General features: G+C 41.9%; 1 protein-coding gene across 2 annotated transcripts; it reads left to right on the forward strand.

Moving 5' to 3' along the window:
- The first annotated feature begins 1,797 nt into the window (after positions 1-1,797).
- map3k15 (mitogen-activated protein kinase kinase kinase 15) lies at positions 1,798-19,134 on the forward strand. Of its 2 annotated transcripts, none has more exons than XM_057824322.1 (29): positions 1,798-2,524; positions 5,037-5,176; positions 5,262-5,285; positions 7,341-7,534; positions 7,665-7,833; positions 7,907-8,013; positions 8,091-8,261; positions 8,340-8,452; positions 8,532-8,691; positions 8,774-8,924; positions 9,007-9,114; positions 9,196-9,245; positions 9,306-9,401; positions 9,474-9,561; positions 9,636-9,769; positions 9,836-9,963; positions 10,026-10,156; positions 10,222-10,327; positions 10,752-10,909; positions 10,991-11,174; positions 12,281-12,455; positions 12,777-12,954; positions 13,086-13,271; positions 13,333-13,438; positions 13,507-13,753; positions 17,247-17,362; positions 17,427-17,533; positions 17,594-17,670; positions 17,741-19,134. In XM_057824322.1, exons 1-29 carry the CDS (start codon positions 2,212-2,214, stop codon positions 17,832-17,834), a joined length of 4,011 nt encoding a protein of 1,336 aa, XP_057680305.1. In that variant the 5' UTR covers positions 1,798-2,211; the 3' UTR covers positions 17,835-19,134. The 2 variants fall into 2 exon arrangements, with proteins under 2 accessions (XP_057680305.1, XP_057680306.1); XM_057824323.1 differs by having other exon boundaries at positions 17,247-17,359.
- The last annotated feature ends 59 nt before the right edge of the window (positions 19,135-19,193 follow it).

A 19,193-nucleotide genomic window follows, 5' to 3' on the forward strand; every position in this document is an offset into this window, starting at 1 on the left:
GATCATATACATTTTGGCAATGCATTAAGAAAAAAATGAATAAAACTCGGCCAAATATATACATTCAACATACAGTACATAAGTACTGTATTTGTTTATTATGACAATAAATCCTCAAGATGGCATTTACATTATTAACATTCTTTCTGTGAGAGGGATCCACGGATAGAAAGACTTGTAATTTTTAAAGGATAAATGTGACTTTGTATATTGTGACTAAATATGGCCATCTAGGGTATTTGTTGAGCTTTCAGTAAATGATACTGTAGCCATTTAACTGTTCTGCCCAAATGCATGATGGGAAGTGCAACCATGACTGTGCGTAGTTACACCAATTGATATATCTTCTCTGTGTTGAGAAATAACATGGTGTTAAGAAAAAGAACTACTTCCTTTCTTCCCCACATTGCTTCCCACGATATTTTTAATTGTTGAGAGGGGGATTTTAAAGCTTTAGCCAATTGAATAAAGGCTCCAAAGACTGCCTAATTTCACTCTACTCATTTTACACTGCCTTTTAGCTCTATATATAGGTAAAACGGCGCCTTTATAGTTTGGACGCGGCAATGCGTGAGTGGGTCGTGCAGTGCATGCGTAAATTGCATTAAATATTTTAACGTGATAAATTTTTTAAAAAATTAATTAGCGCCATTAACGCGATAAATTTGACAGTCCTACGTTAAGCCAAAACTAAAGACTCTGGATGAGTAAGACATTTTGTCTGTAACATGAAATACAATTTGAAAACGATTTAATTAAAAAAAAAATATATATATATATATATATATATTTAAAAAAGGCATGTCCGATATTTTTTTGCCGATTCCGATACTTTGAAAATGACGTGCCCGATCGATCGGGATGCCAATCGATCGGGACATCTTTAGATGTAACTAAAGCAAAAAATAGCTGTGTTAAAGTCAAAGTTGTGTTTGAAATGTATGCGTTTACAAAAAGCTCATTTTCTCTTTTTCCATCAGAAATGGGAAAATTGCTCAACATTTACCATTACTAAGCTACTTCCTAATGCTGATTTCAAAAGAATGGAAGAAGATATGAACTTACTTTTTTTCTGCTGAAAGAAGAGTCTTTCTTTTGGTGAGTTCCATGTTTATCCCTTTAATGCCAGCAATATGAAGCAATTATCAGAGAATCCCAAAATTTGAAAAATAAGATCCTAATTAAACCTTTTTTCCTATTTTTAAAAAGAAAAGTCAAAATGAATATGTGTAATAAGAACTCAGATATCTATAACACTTGCTAAATCCTGTTTGTTTTTCTCATGGAACCTGCAGATGCATGTGTTGACTTGCATCCATCATTTTTTTTTTCAAAATGAAATTTTAAAATTCTGAATTAGTCTCAAAATCATGAAATTTTAGGTGTATCAAATGTGATACATTTGGCAATATAGGGTCAAATAGCAATAGAACAGAATTTCTGTGGGCCTTGCAAAATCAGTCAAAATCCACTAAAACGGCCGGGAGTGAAGGGCCTTGCTCCGGTGAAAATGGCTGGGAGTGAATGAGTTAATGTTCCATCCTCAGCAAAAAATGTTCACGGCTGTTGTAGTGCCTCTGTTGAAAAGTTACCTAGTGTTGCTTTTACTCTTAAGATCAAATGAATTGGACGTATTTGGCCATCAATTGCAGTGAATGAGTTCCTAATCGTAAGAGACTTTCGGGTTAAAAAAAAAAAAAAAAAAAAAAAAAAACAGTCATTTGGCTTCAATTGCTATGGTAGAGGAGAATTTTAAGATCAAATGAATTGGACGTATTTGGTCGTCAATGGCAGTGAATGAGTTCCTCATCGAAAGAAAAAAAAAAAAAGTCCAATGCATTTCATTTGGCTTCAATAGCTATGAAAGCAGATTTTCCGCAAATTGCGCATAAATCGAGAATAAAAGAGCTCACATAAATCTTTGTGCGTGCGTGCGGGTGTTGACTCACTTGCACCACTTCCTCACGTGCGCCTCTTCGCTGCGAGATCTAGTCGGAACCGGTCCGGGGGTAAACGGGCCCCTCGGTGCGAGTCAATGAGTCGTTGATGCGACTTAATGAGGCGAAGATGCGCGGGGAATACCTTAACCGCGCGCCTCTCCTCGCCAAAAGCACAGGTGCGCACCAGGTGAGGACCGAGAAGCGCTCGCGCTCTTGACGGGAGGTCCGAGGAGGCGGAGAAAGCTGAGGAGGTAGGCGGCCGCCCGGCGACATGGAAACCGGCCAAAGCGCGCAGGCGGCGGACTGCATGGCGGGGGAGCACTCGGTCGGCATGTGCGTGCCGGAGAGGGACCGGGAGAGGGCCGAGCTGTCCAGCCCCAGCCCGCCGGCCAAGCAGCGCTCTCTACGGGTGGTCTACGTGCTCAACGACGGGCTGAAGGCGGTGATGGCCAGCAGCCCGGAGTCCGGGGCGCTGCAGTGTCTTCAGCGGGCGTGCGACGCCGAGAGCGCCCTGCTTACCACCGTCACCTTCGGACGGCTAGATTTCGGGGAGACCTCTGTGCTTGACAGCTTCTACGATGCAGGTATCCTGTTAGTGCGCCTACTTTGTGCTTCAAATGCTTACTTCAGACGAACCAAATCTGCTTACAAAATCAAAAGATTTTACATTGACCACATAGTAACTTTGACATATTACCACTAATAACACTGAAACTATTAGGAAACTGATCAACAACCTTGCAACTGTTCTATAGTAGCTTTAGTGTCTTTTCATAAATAAACTCATAGAATGCCATTGACGGTCATTGACGTCCAATCCGTTTTATAGTAATCAGTAGGGCTGTTCCGATCATGTTTTTTTGCTCCCGAGCTGATCCCGATCGTTTTAGTTTGAGTATCTGCCGATCCCGATATTTCCCGATCCGATTGCTTTTTTTTTGCTCCCGATTCAATTCCAATGATTCCCGATAATTTTTCCCGATCATATACATTTTGGCAATGCATTAAGAAAAAAATGAATAAAACTCGGACGAATATATACATTCAACATACAGTAGTACTGTATTTGTTTATCATGACAATAAATCCTCAAGATGGCATTTACATTATTAACATTCTTTCTGTGAGAGGGATCCACAGATAGAAAGACTTGTAATTCTTAAAGGATAAATGTGACTTTGTATATTGTGACTAAATATTGCCATCTAGTGTATTTGTTGAGCTTTCAGTAAATGATACTGTAGCCATTTAACTGTTGTGCCCAAATGCATGATGGGAAGTGCACCCAGGACTGTGCGTAGTGGTACCAATTGATATATCTTCTCTGCGTTGGGAAGTAACATAAGGTGTTAAGAAAAAGATCAATTACTACCTTTCTTCTAAACATTGCTTCCCACGATATTTCTAATCGCAGGGAGAGGGATTGTAAGGCTTTAGCCAATTAAAAAAATGCTGCAAAGGCTGCCAAAATTCACTCTACTCATTTTACGCTGCCTTTTAGCTCTATATATAGGTAATACGGCGCCATTACAGATTGAACTCAACAATGCGTGAATGGATTGTCCAGCGCATGCGTTAAATGCGTTAAAATTAATTACCGCCGTTAACGGGAAAAATTTGATAACCCTACCTTAAGCCTAAACAAAGACTCTGGATGAGTGTAACATATTATGTCTGTAACGTTAAATACAATTAGAAAACGATTAAATTAAAAAAAAAATATATATATATTAAAAAAGGCATGTCGGATATTTTTTGCTGATTCCGATACTTTGAAAATGATGTGATCGGACCCGATCGATCGGCATCTCTAGTAATCAGTCCTGGAATATAGAGGATTTTTACAAAATGATTGTTTCCGCGCAGCATGAGAAACCAGAAATACAATCGTAAGAAAAAATAATGGAAATAAATTTTAAAAATATCTATATGAAAACATTTCATTAACTCATTGCTTGCCATTGAAAACGATTAGGGCTGCAGCTATCGAATACTTTAGTAGTTGATTAATCTATCAACTAAATTCATAATCGAGTAATCGGATTAGGAACATTTAATGTGCTGCAAAATAAATTTTAGGAGGTGTAAGACAAAGGCTTGCTAAGACTGCACTTTCAAAAGAGCATTACATGCGAATACAAAATAAAATTCCTGAGTGCTTCTTCAAACTATGACGAATTGCACTTTCATTTAAAAATACATTTAAATACCTGAGCTCAGCTTTAAATGGTATGAAAAATAAATAAATGAGCATCTAAATACAACAAAAGAACCGTTGGCTAAATGCATAGCAAAAGTCCGCTAGCTTAAATGCTATGAAATGCTAATGTTTCTTTTACAATGCTCTGAAAAAATCATTCAAACAAATACCCCCCCCCCCAAAAAATGGCTAAATATGCCTATAAACTAAATTACGAATGCATAAAAAATATATTAGTTCAAACAGAAACCTACCTTATGTTGGTCTTAACAGGGAGCAGATGGATTCAGCCATGTTAAATCAGTTGTCCCATATTTACGGTTGCCACTAGAAGGCAGTGTATCCACCCAAATCAATAAAACTAAATGCAAACACTTTTAAAACAAACCATTACAACGCCACTCTAATTAAACGAATACTCAAAGCAGCAAAATTGGATTCAAAGTTTTTTTTCCTCATCGAATTACTCGAGTTAATTGATTCATCGTTGCAGCACGAAAAAGATAGACGTCCAATTCATTTAAACTGGGAGGACTGGCTGTGAATGGTTTTTCAGCGGCATTGATGGCGCTAGACATTGACGTCCAATTTGACTCTCCCTGCCAAAATGGATTGAACAGCTAGTGCGGCTAATAGCAGCCAGTGAGTTAAGAACTAAAAAAAGGAAAATACAAATTTTAAAAATGACTAAAATACAACATTTCACACAAATATTTGAGTAACGACAGTGGCTATGAAAAACTACTTTTTTAAAGTACATCGTACCCCAAAAATTACTGCGTGTATTAAATGGAACGTATTACTTCATTAGCTTAGCTATACTGTTTGCGTTTTGACTTTGTATGTTATGTTTACAATGGTTTACCTACAAAATAAAATAATCAAACTGTCGGCAGACATTGCTGTGGTGGACATGAGCGACGTCTTCCGCCAGCCGTCCTTGTTCTACCACCTGGGCGTTCGGGAGAGTTTCGACATGGCTAACAACGTCATCTTGTACCACGATACGGACCCCGACACGGCCCAGTCGCTCAAGGTGCTTGTTTTTTTTCCAGTTTTTTTAAGTTTGCGCTAAGAACATTCATCCTTGAACGTCGCTAATGTCTGCATTGTGTTTTCAGGATATGGTTGCTCAGAAGAATACAGTAAGTGTCTCACGTGCGCACTCTAGTGCTATTTCCAGAGTCATAATTGTGTACATGCTTTCTACCCGTCCTGAAATAGACCCCCGCGAAATATTGGCAGCTGTTCTTCCGAGCAAAATATTTTAATGTCAGAATGGTGTTTGTGTGTTTGTGGAGAAGGCATCTCGTCCTGCAGGGTTAGGTTTCCCCTGGGTCCAGTTGCCTCCAGAATACAGAGGCTCTGGCTTGCACAATAAAGTAAGGTACAGTGAAGCAGCAAAGCATGCTAGAGGTTGTGCTAACTACAATGTTAGCTAGTGGCAGCATTAAAGCTAAACGTAATCTAACAGTCTAACTAAATCTGGGTGGATCAGTCGTGAATTCACAATGGCAATTGTGGTATACACTCACCGGCCACTTTATTAGGTACACCATGCTAGTAACAGGTTGGACCCCCTTTTGCCTTCAGAACTGCCTCAATTCTTCGTGGCATAATTCGACGCAAAATTCTGACCCTACCATCCGAATGTCGTAGCAGAAATCGAGACTCATCCGACCAGGCAATGTTTTTCCAATCTTCTATTGTCCAATTTTCGATGAGCTTGTGCAAATTGTAGCCTCAGTTTCCTGTTCTTAGCTGAAAGGAGTGGCACCCGGCGTGGTCTTGTGCTGATGTAGCCCGTCTGCCTCAAAGTTCGACATACTGTGCTTTCAGAGATGCTCCTCTGCCTACCTTGGTTGTAACGGGTGGTTATTTGAGTCACTGTTGCCTTTCTATCAGCTCGAACCAGTCTGGCCATTCTCCTCTGACCTCTGGCATCAACAAGGCATTTCCGCCCACAGAACTGCCGCTCACTGGATATTTTTTCTTTTTCGGACCATTCTCTGTAAACCCTAGAGATGGTTGTGCGTGAAAATCCCAAAAGATCAGCAGTTTCTGAAATACTCAGACCAGCCCTTCTGGCACCAACAACCATGCCACGTTCAAAGTCACTCAAATCACCTTCCCCATACTGATGCTCGGTTTGAACTGCAGGAGATTGTCTTAAACAATTTCTACATGCCTAAATGCACTGAGTTGCCGCCATGTGATTGGCTGATTAGAAATTAAGTGTTAACGAGCAGTTGGACAGGTGTACCTAACAAAGTGGCCGGCGAGTGTATATGCTAACCCGTTTATCAGTTTTGAGGTGGCTATATATAACTTGGTTCTGTTCGTGCTAACACTTGCTATTGTTGGCGTAATGTCTTCAAACACTTGCCACGTTTACATGGAGCCAAATATTCCAATTACAATCGGAATATTTGTTCAAACCGAATAAATGTGTTCCATATAAACACCTCATTCGGAATGAACAGGCCCAAACCGAATGGAATTTCATTCCGATTCACAGGGGTGGAATATTCCTTTTCCCAAACCGATTAGAAGTAAAATTATATCATGCAAACAGGGAAGCGGAATGATGTCTGGTTGCGTTCTTTCTGCGCATGCTCCGTACTGACGTGGTGACATCACTTGGTGACGTAAGTAACGTCACTTGCAACATGGCTTCCAAGCACACGCACAGCGCACCCACACAACTTTTTAAATGAACGGCGTATCATTCTGAAGTTTTGTTTCCACTCAAAAAGTTAAAACAGCAGCTGATCTGACGATCGATCTCCATGTTTTGCAACGTGACGCTTTGTTTTGATTAATCTGCGCATGTCAGACGGCAGTTGTCAAACGTCCTTTCGGAATAAAGGCAGACACATGTAAACGCTGGATCGGAATAGATGAAGTGACATGTAAACAGCTGATGTGAAATTTCCATTCGGAATGATTTGAATCGGTATGAATAAAAGTCAGCATGTAAACATGGCTACTGATTACACTAATGTCCTGTCCGTCTTTCTAAGTACAGCAAACAATTGGAACTTCAACATTTCAATTAAAATACTCCAGAATTTGAAAACAAATTCTTCATCCTCTTTTTTTCGTGTCTATGTGTGGGGTTTCACTGTATATACACCATCTACAAAGTTTGTGAGAAGTAACTGAGTACTTTTTAACGCCTTGTACTTGTCAATCTCCAGGCATCCAGTGGCAACTATTACTTTATCCCGTACATTGTGACCCCCAACCACGAGTACACCTGCTGCGAAAGCGACGCCCAGCGGAGAGCCAGCGAGTACATGCAACCTAGTTGGGACAACCTCCTGGGGCCTCTGTGCGTCCCCCTGATGGACCGCTTCACTAGCCTACTGAAGGACATCCACGTCACATCCTGGTCAGACACAAAAAGAGACCCTCAAAAACATTGCAGTTCTTTAAACAATGAATCTCAAGCTTGCAAACTCCACTTTATATCTTAGATGGTTCTATTTGTAAACTAGTCTTTTTGTGTCCGATATCTCCAGTGCCTCTTTTAAGGACACCTTGCTTAACGATATCCGGAAGGCCAGGGAAAAATATCAGGGCGAGGAGCTAGCAAAGGAACTCTCCCGCATCAAGCTACGCATTGACAATACAGAGGTCCTTACGCAGGACATCGTCATGAACCTGCTCTTCTCCTACAGGGACATCCAGGTGGGCTTGTACTTCAACAAACATTCTTGTACAATCAGAAGTGAGTTAGGCATTACTTCAATCGGTTCCACAGGACTATGATGCCATGGTCAAACTGGTTCAGACGTTAGAGATGCTGCCAACTTGTGACCTGGCAACACAGCCAATGATTCAGTTCCACTATGCCTTTGCACTTAACAGGTAACGTAGGCAGAAATCCACTCAGTTATGCTACTTAAGCTGATATTTCAAGTAGACCAAAATTCCATCGTTTGCAGGAGAAACAGTCCCGACGACAGGGAGCAGGCTCTACGAGTGATGCTTCACGTCCTACAGTCCTGCGAGCACCCAGCGCCTGACATGTTCTGCCTGTGCGGACGAATCTACAAGGACATCTTCCTGGACTCTGACTGCAAGGACACCAAGAACAGAGACAACGCAATACAGTGGTAGGAATACAATTTGAGACTTAATACAGTAGATCCCGGTGAGATGATGGATAGTTTAAAGCCGAACAACTTTTTCAGGTACAGGAAGGGTTTTGAGCTACAGCCTACCCTCTACTCAGGCATCAACCTTACTGTTCTCCTCATAGTCGCTGGCCAACAATTTGAGAGCTCCATGGAACTGAGGAAAATTGGTGAGAGGATCCTAAAATTGACACACACACACCTGCCAACAAAGTTTCTCACCCTAGCATCTCTATCTGTATTCCTCAGGTGTTAGGTTAAATAGTCTTTTAGGGCGCAAAGGTTCCCTGGAGAAAATGAACAACTACTGGGACGTGGGCCAGTTCTTCACCGTTAGCATGCTGGCTAATGACATCCCAAAAGCCACACAGGCGGCTGAGAAGCTCTTCAAACTCAAGCCGCCTCTCTGGTAAGATCTAATGTCCTCTGAAAAGTCCTTTCAAAACTCAAACTGGTAGTCTTGACAGGCTGTATTGCGACCTTCTCCAAAGGTACCTACGTTCAGTGGTGCAGAACCTAAAGCTGATCCAGAGGTTTAAGAAACAGTCGGTGGAACATTCCCCCCAGCGGGACAGACTCATTTTCTGGATGGACATCATTGTGGAGGCGACACAGGGAACGACCAACCGACTGCGCTTTCCTGTACGGACACAGACCCCCCGTCTAGCTGGATCCGATACCTCAGTTCTTCACCATCATGTCCTTGCGTTATTTCTTCGTACAGGTGCTGATTCTGGAGCCCACTAAAGTGTACCAGCCCTCGTATGTGTCCATCAACAACGAGGCCGAAGAGAAAAACGTCTCCATTTGGCATGTCTCTCCTGCAGAAACGGTATGTGGCACCATTTCATCACTGAAAATGTAATGTCCCTCATTCACCTTGGTGACAAACCGTTGTGTTTGTGTATTGCAGAAAGGCATTCACGAGTGGAACTTCACCGCCATGTCCATCAAAGGCATCAGGTATGTTTTTGGGATGGCTGACTCCTGATGTACATCCTGCAAAACTTTTTCCGTCTACAGCATTAGCAAGTTTGACGAGCGTTGCTGCTTCCTCTACGTCCACGACAACTCTGATGACTTCCAGATTTACTTCTCCACCGAGGAACAGTGTGCTCGGTAAGGAAAGGTAACTCAATTTTGAGCCTTTGTGAGATTGCGTTTTAACATGTGAAATGGACATTCACTTAGATTCTGCTCCATGGTGAAGGAGATGATATCTGACGGAACAGGCAATTCCGTGGAGTTGGAAGGTGAAGGAGACGGAGACACCCTTGAGGTACGCTAGCACCTTCAATATAAGCTACTAAGATCCCCATGTACTTCAATGTGACAACGTTTTCTTTGCTGCAGTACGAGTATGACACAGATGAAACAGGAGACCGGGTGGTCCTGGGACGAGGCACATACGGAGTGGTATATGCCGGTAGGGACGTTAGCAACCAAGTCCGAATTGCAATCAAGGAGATCCCAGAAAGAGACAGCAGGTGGTTGATACCCCAAGTTAAAACATTTTCTTTCCGATCATAATTTGACACATTTTTGTCGATCAGGTACTCGCAGCCTCTTCACGAGGAGATCGCTCTGCACAAGTACCTCAAGCACAGGAACATTGTGCAGTATTTGGGCTCCGTATCAGAGAATGGATACATCAAGATCTTCATGGAGCAAGTCCCTGGAGGTGAGTGGTGGATTCAATTCTCGGATCACGGCATTTACTTTGTCCTCTCATCCCTCCTTTAGGGAGCTTGTCGGCATTGCTGCGCTCCAAGTGGGGTCCCTTGAAGGAAGCCACTATCATTTTCTACACCCGACAGATCCTGGAGGGCCTGCGTTACCTGCACGAGAACCAGATCGTCCACAGGGATATTAAGGTCTGACAAAGACAAGTCAACTGGCAACCTGGCATCTTTACTAACTCCATGAATTTCTTTTCCAGGGTGACAACGTTCTGGTCAATACCTATAGTGGTGTTCTGAAGATTTCAGACTTTGGCACCTCCAAACGGCTAGCAGGAGTCAACCCCTGCACGGAGACCTTCACAGGTAATGTGCTCTCACCTCATTAAATTTTATCAGCTCAGAGTTCAAGGGCAGAAACTGAAACTGGGTTCATGAAGTTAAAGACAGACAAAATGTTCTTAGTTGCTATCTAATGCAACACTTTAAGTTAGCATGCTAGAGTATGCGCATGCACAAACATTGATGGACCATCTGGCCTTCTCCATTGTTCAGAGAGCTGTGTGCAATTCGATTAGCTAATCAAGCACAGGCAGAATGCTGTTTATCTTTCATTAGTAGCTGTATCCGTGTGTGTGTGTGTTATCTCCTGCTTGCTTTTATTGCCCCCCGTTGTCTCTCAACTGTTAATGTCACTATGTAGGGCGAATTCCACATCTACTTAAGACAAAATATTTCACAAATCAACAAAGCTGATTTTCCAGGTGAACCAGTCGATGTCTTTATGCAGGCACTCTGCAGTACATGGCTCCGGAAATCATTGATAAGGGTCCTAGGGGGTACGGAGCCCCGGCAGACATCTGGTCCCTAGGATGTACCATTATAGAAATGGCGACAGGGAAACCTCCCTTCCACGAGCTGGGAGAGCCGCAGGCTGCCATGTTTAAGGTGGGTGACAAGTTTCATCTCCTCGGGCCTACATTGGGGCCTTGACATATGAATTGCTTTGAGATTAAACGTACGACACAGGTGGGCATGTTTAAAATCCACCCGGAGATCCCTGAGTCTTTGTCCCTGGAGGCCAAGTCGTTTATCCTACGCTGCTTCGAGCCTGACCCTCACAAGCGAGCCCTGGCTTCTGACCTTCTGAAGGACACGTTTGTGCGACACCACACCAAAGGCAAGAAGAGCAAGATCGCCTTCAAGCCATCAGGTGCAGCATTCGACTTTAGATACGCCAACAATCACTGAATGAAATGCTCCAAAAAGTTTGAGATGCGTTTATAACTAGGGTTGTTCCGATCATGTTTTTATGCTCCCGATCCGATCGTTTTACTTTGAGTATCTGGCGATCCCGATATTTCCCGATCCGATTGCTTTTTTTGCTCCAGATTCAATTCCAATCATTCCCGATAATTTTTCCCGATCATATACATTTTGGCTATGCATTAAGAAAAAAATGAATAAAACTCGGACGAATATATACATTCAACATATAGTACATAAGTACTGTATTTGTTTATTATGACAATAAATCCTCAGGATGGCATTTACATTATTAATGTTCTTTCTGTGAGAGGGATCCACGGATAGAAAGACTTGTGACTTTGTATATTGTGACTAAATATGGCCATCTAGTGTATTTGTTGAGCTTTCAGTAAATGATACTGAAGGCCATGCCCAAATGCATGATGGAAAGTGGAACCATGACAAGTGGAACCATGACTGCGTAGTGCTACCAATTCATAGATCTTCTCTGTGATGGGATATAACTTAACGTGTTAAGTAAAAGATCAATTGCTACCTTGCTTCCCCACATTGCTTTCCATGATATTTCTAATCGTAGGGAGAGGGATTGTAAGACTTTAGCCATTGAAAATAAGGCTCCAAAGGCTGCCAAAATTCACTCTACTCATTTTACGCTGCCTTTTAGCTCTCTATATAGGCAAAACAGCGCCATTACAGATGGAGCACGACAATGCGTGAGTGGGTCGTGCAGCGCATGCATTAATTGCGTTAAATATTTTAACGTCATACATTTTTTTAAAAATTAATTACCGCCGTTATTGGGATAAATTTGATAACCCTACCTTAAGCCTAAACTAAAGACTCTGGATAAGTGTAACATATTATGTCTGTAACGATAAATACAGTTAGAAAACGATTTAATTAAATAAATAAATAAATAAATAAAAAAGGCATGGCCGATATTTTTTTTGCCGATTCCGATACTTTGAAAATGACGTGATCGGACCCGATCAAATCGGGATGCCGATCGATTGGGACATCTCTAATTATAACCACGATTTTTTTCCCCAGACTATATTCACGTTTCACTACCGGTGCAACTGCAGTGCGAGGCGACCGGGAGCAGCAGTAGCGAACACGGCTCCATGAGTCCCGATTGCGACTCCAAACATGACGTTTTCTTCCACAAAAAGAAAAGCTCTGGCTCGGAGAACCTGCTTAAACCACCAAACTCCAACTACTTGAGGTGCTACTCCCACTTACCCGCCCTGTGATAAATGCGGATTAACTGATAAGGCTCACTGACCTCCGCTAACCGCCGCACCTACTCTTAATTTTACAAAGATGTGAACAAATGCTATGTTTTTGGGTGGCAGGTGGCCTTATTGTGCTCCCAGCATGCACCACCTCCTTTTACAGCCCTGATATAATGAATCCTGATAACTTTACAAGCTGCTGCTGATCATTAAAAACTTGACTGCCTAGGCACACACAGTAGCCAGGAGAGGCTTGCATCTGCAAACGTCATAAAAAAACAGACAGAAGTGACCGCGCTTGTTTGCGTTAGCGTTCCAGACGAAGGTTCGGTGTCGGAGGACCGCAGCGGCGCCCCTCCCTCACCTGAAGACAGGGACGGCGGCCTGTTTCTTCTCAAGAAGGATAGCGAGAGGCGAGCCATTTTATTCAAGGTCCTCAATGAGGACCAAGAGAAGGTCATCTCCAACTTGAAGGAGAACTACATCCAGGTGTGCATGTGTAAATATGACTTGGACATGATCAAGTTCCTTCCTCTGATCTACATAAATCAAATTTTGACATCAAAACTGCTCAATTTTTGCGTTCCTCATTTTCTTTCTTCTTTTTGCTGAAATTTCAGGGCAGCGAGGAGATTCAGCTGTCAGTGGAGCACATTAAGCAGATTATCTGCATTTTGCGAGATTTTATCCATTCCCCGGAAAGGCGGGTCATGGCGGCCACCATCTCCAAGCTCAAACTGGATCTAGACTTTGACTCAACATCTATCAACCAAATTCAGCTGGTTCTCTTTGGCTTCCAGGACTCGGTGGGTCCGACGTTTTTTTGCGACGCTGAACGCAAGTCTGGTGAATGTTTTCTTGTGTCAGGTGAACAAGGTCCTAAGGAATCATCACATCAAACCCCACTGGATGTTCGCCATGGACAATATCATCCGTAGAGCAGTGCAGGCCGCTATCACCATCCTCATCCCAGGTTGGAGTTGCTTCTGCTGGCCTCTGCTGGACATGTGGAGAATTGCAACAAAATTCTTCCACCCGCAGAGCTGCAGACGCATTTCGGGCCAGCGTCAGAATGCGAAGGAGGCGAGAAGGACGACGAGGTAGACGAGGAGGAGACAGATTTCGGTCCCGTCTTGGCAACGACTACCGATGAACCCGGGACGGCCGCGGACTCCGCGCTGCACTCGGCCGGCGCCGCACCGCATCAGTCGCACGCCCACGACCACCCGCGCTCGCACCACCACCAGATGGGGGCGCAGCTGGGACGTCTTAAGCAGGAGACTGGGAGGTATGATCTATTCAGGTAGTGAAATCCTACATTTTTTCAGAGGGTACGGACCTTTATTTAAATAAACATAATTTTTTAGACTAATAAAAATAATATTGCAAAATATTACAGAAAAGCATACTTTTGAAAGATTTTCATTCATTTATGTTAATGAAAATGATAATAATGCAAGAAATTGGATCGTTTTTAGAGGATATTTTTAAAAATGTTTAACTTGCATTTTTTTGTGTGTTAAAGGGATCCACGGATAGAAGGACTCTTAGTTCTTAAAAGATAAATGTTATTATGAGTTAAAGTAATTTGATATTGAAACACTTCTTGAGGTTTTCATTTTTATACAAATTGTAAAATTAGTTTAACTAGTAGGTCGCCATTGTTGTTGACGTCGCAGGGCGGTGACGTCACATGGTTGCGCTGCCTGGCTTCCAGAGTATGACTCTAGCGATATGAACATGTCATCTGTTCAACCCTTTCAATTTGAACCGGAGAGGAACATTAACTCATTTGCTCCCAAAAACGTATAAATACGTTCTATTTTTAATTGCTTTAGTGTCCCAAAAATGTATTTATACGTCTTTTGCATTTTTTTTTGACAAAAGGCATCTATAGGTTCTGATCTATCTAAAATATAATGCACAAAGCTCAAAACCCATTTTAAAGCAATAAAACTGGCCACTGGAGGTCAGTAGCGCATTTGGTAAGAACTCATTTCGGGCCAAGAAAGGAAGTGAAAAAAAAGTCAGGAAACGGACGTTGGATGGATCTTTTGAAGACGCATGAGAATTTGAGAAAAATGTGGAGAATGATCGGGGGTAAAAAGGCAAACAACATTGGAGGAGTGTTTTGAAAAGAAAACGAAACCATCGTCAAAGAAGGATACAAAAAAATCTATCTTGATGAGACAGACGGTGACATCCACAACAGCGTCAGGTTCCACACGCGTTCTGCGGAGCTCACGTTGCGTTACTCCTTAGCCCGAAGTTGAAACCAACGATGAATATGATGAAAAAAGTGAGAACGATCTTGATCCGGACTCATCAGATTAGCCACGGAAGCAGCCGAGAGCCTTCCCCGTTGTTATGTGCGCACATAGTTCAACAGTTCAATAGTTTAGTTATGTGTAAATAAATTGTTACTTTGAGATCAAAAGCTCCATTTGTCTTGTTGTTTATGTTATTTTGTAAAAGGAAAATATTATTCAAATGTTTGGGATGTAACAAAAGCAAAAATAGCTGTGTATAAGTCAAAAGTTATGTTTGAAATGTATGCTTTCACAAAAAGCTCAATTTCTCCGTTTTTTTCATCAGAAATTGGAAAATTGCTCAAACTAAGCTATTTTCTAATGCTGATTTCTAAAGAATGGAAAAAGATATGAACTTACTTTTTTTCCTGCTGAAAGAAGAGAGTAATCTTTCTTTTGGTGGGTTCCATGTTTATACAGCAATAGAACAGAATTTTCTGTGGGCCTTGCAAAATCAGTCAAAATCCAGTAAAACGGCCGGGAGCGAAGGGCCTTGCTCTGGTGAAAATGGTTGGGAGTGAATGACTTAATGAGCATGACAGCACTGTTGATATTTCACAAAACGAGCAGCAAATGCAAAATGAACAGGAAAGACAGGATGAGACGAGATGAGCGTAGGAAAAAAATGTTCTGCCAAAATGTGCTACACCGGCAAAATGTTCTACAAGAGGTGAATTTGACACCCAAACACACTACCATGCGCTTCAGCTTTTTTGTTTACATGTATACAGACAGAACAAACTGAAAAACATAGTAATATCAAATAAGGGTGGTTTAAATACGCTACGTGACTAATGTGGTCAAAAGATCAACAATCTGCTTTAAAGCTACCACAAGAAAACACAATGCTTCAAAGTATGAGAGGGAAACACATGCAAAAAGTATTTTGAGGCAATGAAAAGCAAATAAAATACTTAATAAAAACACAAATAGTAAGTACTCGCTGCTTTTAACCGATAAGTGCATGTGTTGGACGTCTCGCCGCCTAGAAGGAATTGCAAAAGACCGCTAGTGTTCGTCTAGTGCAGTGCTTCTCAATTATTTTCTATTACGCCCCCCCCCCAGGAAGACGTAAACGTTCCGCGCCCCCCCAACTCTCTGCCACCACTGAAAATATACTATAGTATCATTTGTATATAAAATTTTTATTATTATAAGTACAACTCTGCATAACATTGTGTTATTTTAATATTAAAGAGAAAAGTAATATAGATCAACTTACAATAAAATGTAAAAAAAAAATACGAAAAAAAAAACATCATTCTGTAAAAATACACTGGATACATTTTTTTGACCGTTTAATTAAATCAATAAATAATAATAATAGATTCAAATTGATTAGCAACATCAAGCATGAAGACAATATGTTAAACAATTAGACCGAAAAAACAAAAAATAGAACAAAAACTACATGGCAGTGGGCAGAGGGACAGTTTTTATTTTTGCTGCTGACAGTATCAGCTCCCTTGCTATGGTGTGGGGTTATTTTGGACTGAGCAACTTGGTATGCCACCTTATATGATGCTAACCGTGCTCGCTGGTTTACTGATGTAACACTGACAAAGCGGGAGGATTGCTGGCAATATTTGGCACTCGCTGAAAAAAATAATTCCTGCTGTCCGCTGCAAACATTTTTAGACAAAGTAGACGGACTGGTCTTTCCTTGTCTTTCACTGTACTAAAAGACAGCCAAAAGCTAAATGCTACATATGCTTCGTCATATTTCCTTGTCTTAGCTTTTCATATCTTCAGTTCTCTTTGCTGTGTGCTCTTGTTTGGTTCAAAAGTACTGCACACACGCTGAAAATGAGTGGCACTGCCGCCCACTGAGTGGATGTGCAATTACACTTTCTCTAGTACGACAAAAAAGTATGTTCCCCAAGGTCTCATGTACCACCCCCAGCATCGCTCTGCGCCCCCCTGGGGGGGCCCGCCCCACTGTTTGAGAAGTACTGGTCTAGTTAGTGACAAACCACGTCATCACCCCGAGCGTCCATAAAACACGTCGCCCTCCGTAGGTCAAATCATGTACTAAATATTATAGATTTTTAAATCAACAGCAATATTTTATGTGTTTCCAATAACATATTTTAGTAAAAGACAACAATTGTAGCTTATCATAGCCCACGAGTCTTTAAGTCCAAGGTTCCCTTATAGAATAGAGGTATTTTTTCCAAGCCTGATCTTACAAGAAACAAACTATTGATTTATTTTTCTATACATTTATATGTACATAATATTTAACAATGAAAAATTTGTTATTGCATATTTGTAACACTGACACTTTTGAGAACATGGTGCGTCACTTAACTACACTTTAACTACTTGACTTGCGTAAAACCTGAGAATCTTCACAACACACACACATGGCTGAAAGACGTCACCGTCACACCAGATCTACAAAACATCTTAACATCACCTGAGATGACGCCTACCTGAATTCCTGACTCGACACTTTGTCGCCCCCGGCAGGCTGCTGGAGGAACTTCTGCATAAAGAGCGTGAGTACCAGCAGGTCCTGAAGGCCACACTGCAGCAGCGAACCCAAGACCTAGACCTAGTCCGGGTCCGCCACAGGCCTCCAGGTAGTGAAAAAGACAGGAAAAAAAACGCACTTGAACTTAAGAGGGTTTTAAATTTCTTTTTCTTCAGACGTTTCTCCGCCGTCCATTTTCCACATTCCGGCCGACCACGAGCCTGATAAGCAGCTCAGCGATTGGCTGAAAGAGCAGGGGGCCGACCCGGACACTATCGATAAGGTAAATCTCCTCAAATCAAGTCAAACTAGTTTAAATTTGTAATCACTACCGTGTATCTAGTTTGCAGTGGAAGAGTACACGCTGACCGACGTCCTGAACGACGTCACCAAAGACGACCTGCGTTGTCTCCGCCTCAGGTATTGTTGTGAAAATTGAATTTTAGACGCTCCATTTCCGTCCATAAGCTCCGCCTCGTCACCGCATCAGGGGCGGGGTGCTGTGTCGGATCTGGCGGGCCATCCAGAGACATCGGGAGCGGGCCAGGCTGAGAGGGGACGAGCGCTCGGAGGATGAAGCGTGACCTATCTACGGCCAAAATGGCTGCCGTGCCTTTTCATTTTTATCCTTTGACCAAAGCGCTTTAGTGCAGGCACTAACTCACCATTTGTTTTACATAGGCAACGCTTCAGTCTTACGTCGATGATTGCAAGTAGAATATTGTATCGCTTTATGTCTTATTTTAAAGGGATCCTTGGACTTAAGACTTGTAGGCTCGAATAAGCTACAATTGTTCTCTTTTACCAAAATATGTTATTACAAACACATATATTATTGCCATTGGTTTAAAAATCTGTAATATTTAGTACATGTTTTGATCTACGGAGTGCGCCATGTTTTACGCGCGCAATGCACGCTTGAGTGATGACGTGACTGGCATGGATTGGGAGAATAGCTGTGCTAGCTAGCAAGCGAAGCTAATACGATGACTGGCATGATTTTGTCACATTCTGCTGCAGGTCAGGTTGTTCTGTTACAGAGATGTGGGATGAGTTCCCAACGTCGTACTTGCATCCACTTCAGATCATCAGCAGTGTATTTAAACCGATCCTAGGCGGCTTGCCGAGATATTGATTTGCTGCCATTTGACAGTTTGTATATCCCTTTGTTGTTTTTTTGCATTATTGCCTTGTTTTTTTCGTTTGTCTGCCTCTGTGTGTTATGTTATTGTTGTCTGCTCGCTATCTGAAGTGAGCCATGTTTTTTAATACGTTTTTTAATCCGTGGTCAAGCCAGCCGCACTTTTTTTTCAGTTCCGTTTCCCTTTCAGGTTTTACAGCACAGACAGACAACACATGTGGGCTTGCGTTACAAGGAAAATCATGACTCTAACAACACACAGAAGTATAGCCCTGTGGTTTACGCGCACATCTGTCACACAGGAAACGCGGGTTGGAATCCTGCTGGAGACCTTCATTTAATTGCTTTTGCTGCTCGTTTTGTGAAATATTGACAGTGCTGTCCCGCTCAGTGACGTCACCACCCAGAGTGCATTGCTTCGTCAACAACTATGGCTACCTGATAGTTAAACAAATTTTTCAAATTTTATAACAACGTAAAACATTGAGAGGTTTTAATATCAAATTATTATAACTTATACGAACATTTATTTTTCAGGAACTACAAGTCTTTCAGTCAGCGGTTCCCTTTAAAACCTGGATTCTTTTCCCGTGCTGTTTTATTGATAAAATGTGTGCAAGCAATGACCAAACAAGCTGTGTTTGTGCCCTTATTAATGGATGATGTCATCTATTAGTGTGTTGAAAAAATGTCATATTTGTCCTTCCTGTTTGCTTTGCAATAAAGCTGGAAATGATGCATGACAGGTGACTTACTTCATTTAGAGGGGTTTGTATTCTTTTTCGTTTTTGTGACTTTTTTG

Source organism: Corythoichthys intestinalis, chromosome 20 (assembly GCF_030265065.1).
Source record: "Corythoichthys intestinalis isolate RoL2023-P3 chromosome 20, ASM3026506v1, whole genome shotgun sequence".
NCBI lineage: Eukaryota > Metazoa > Chordata > Actinopteri > Syngnathiformes > Syngnathidae > Corythoichthys > Corythoichthys intestinalis.

Coding starts and splice junctions, on each gene's coding strand:
- map3k15 (XM_057824322.1), top strand. CDS start 2,212: ATGGAAACCGGCCAAAGCGCGCAGGCGGCGGACTGCATGGCGGGGGAG. Junction 8,014..8,090: donor TATGCCTTTGCACTTAACAG/GTAACGTAGGCA, acceptor CATCGTTTGCAG/GAGAAACAGTCCCGACGACA. Junction 10,157..10,221: donor TCGTCCACAGGGATATTAAG/GTCTGACAAAGA, acceptor TTTCTTTTCCAG/GGTGACAACGTTCTGGTCAA.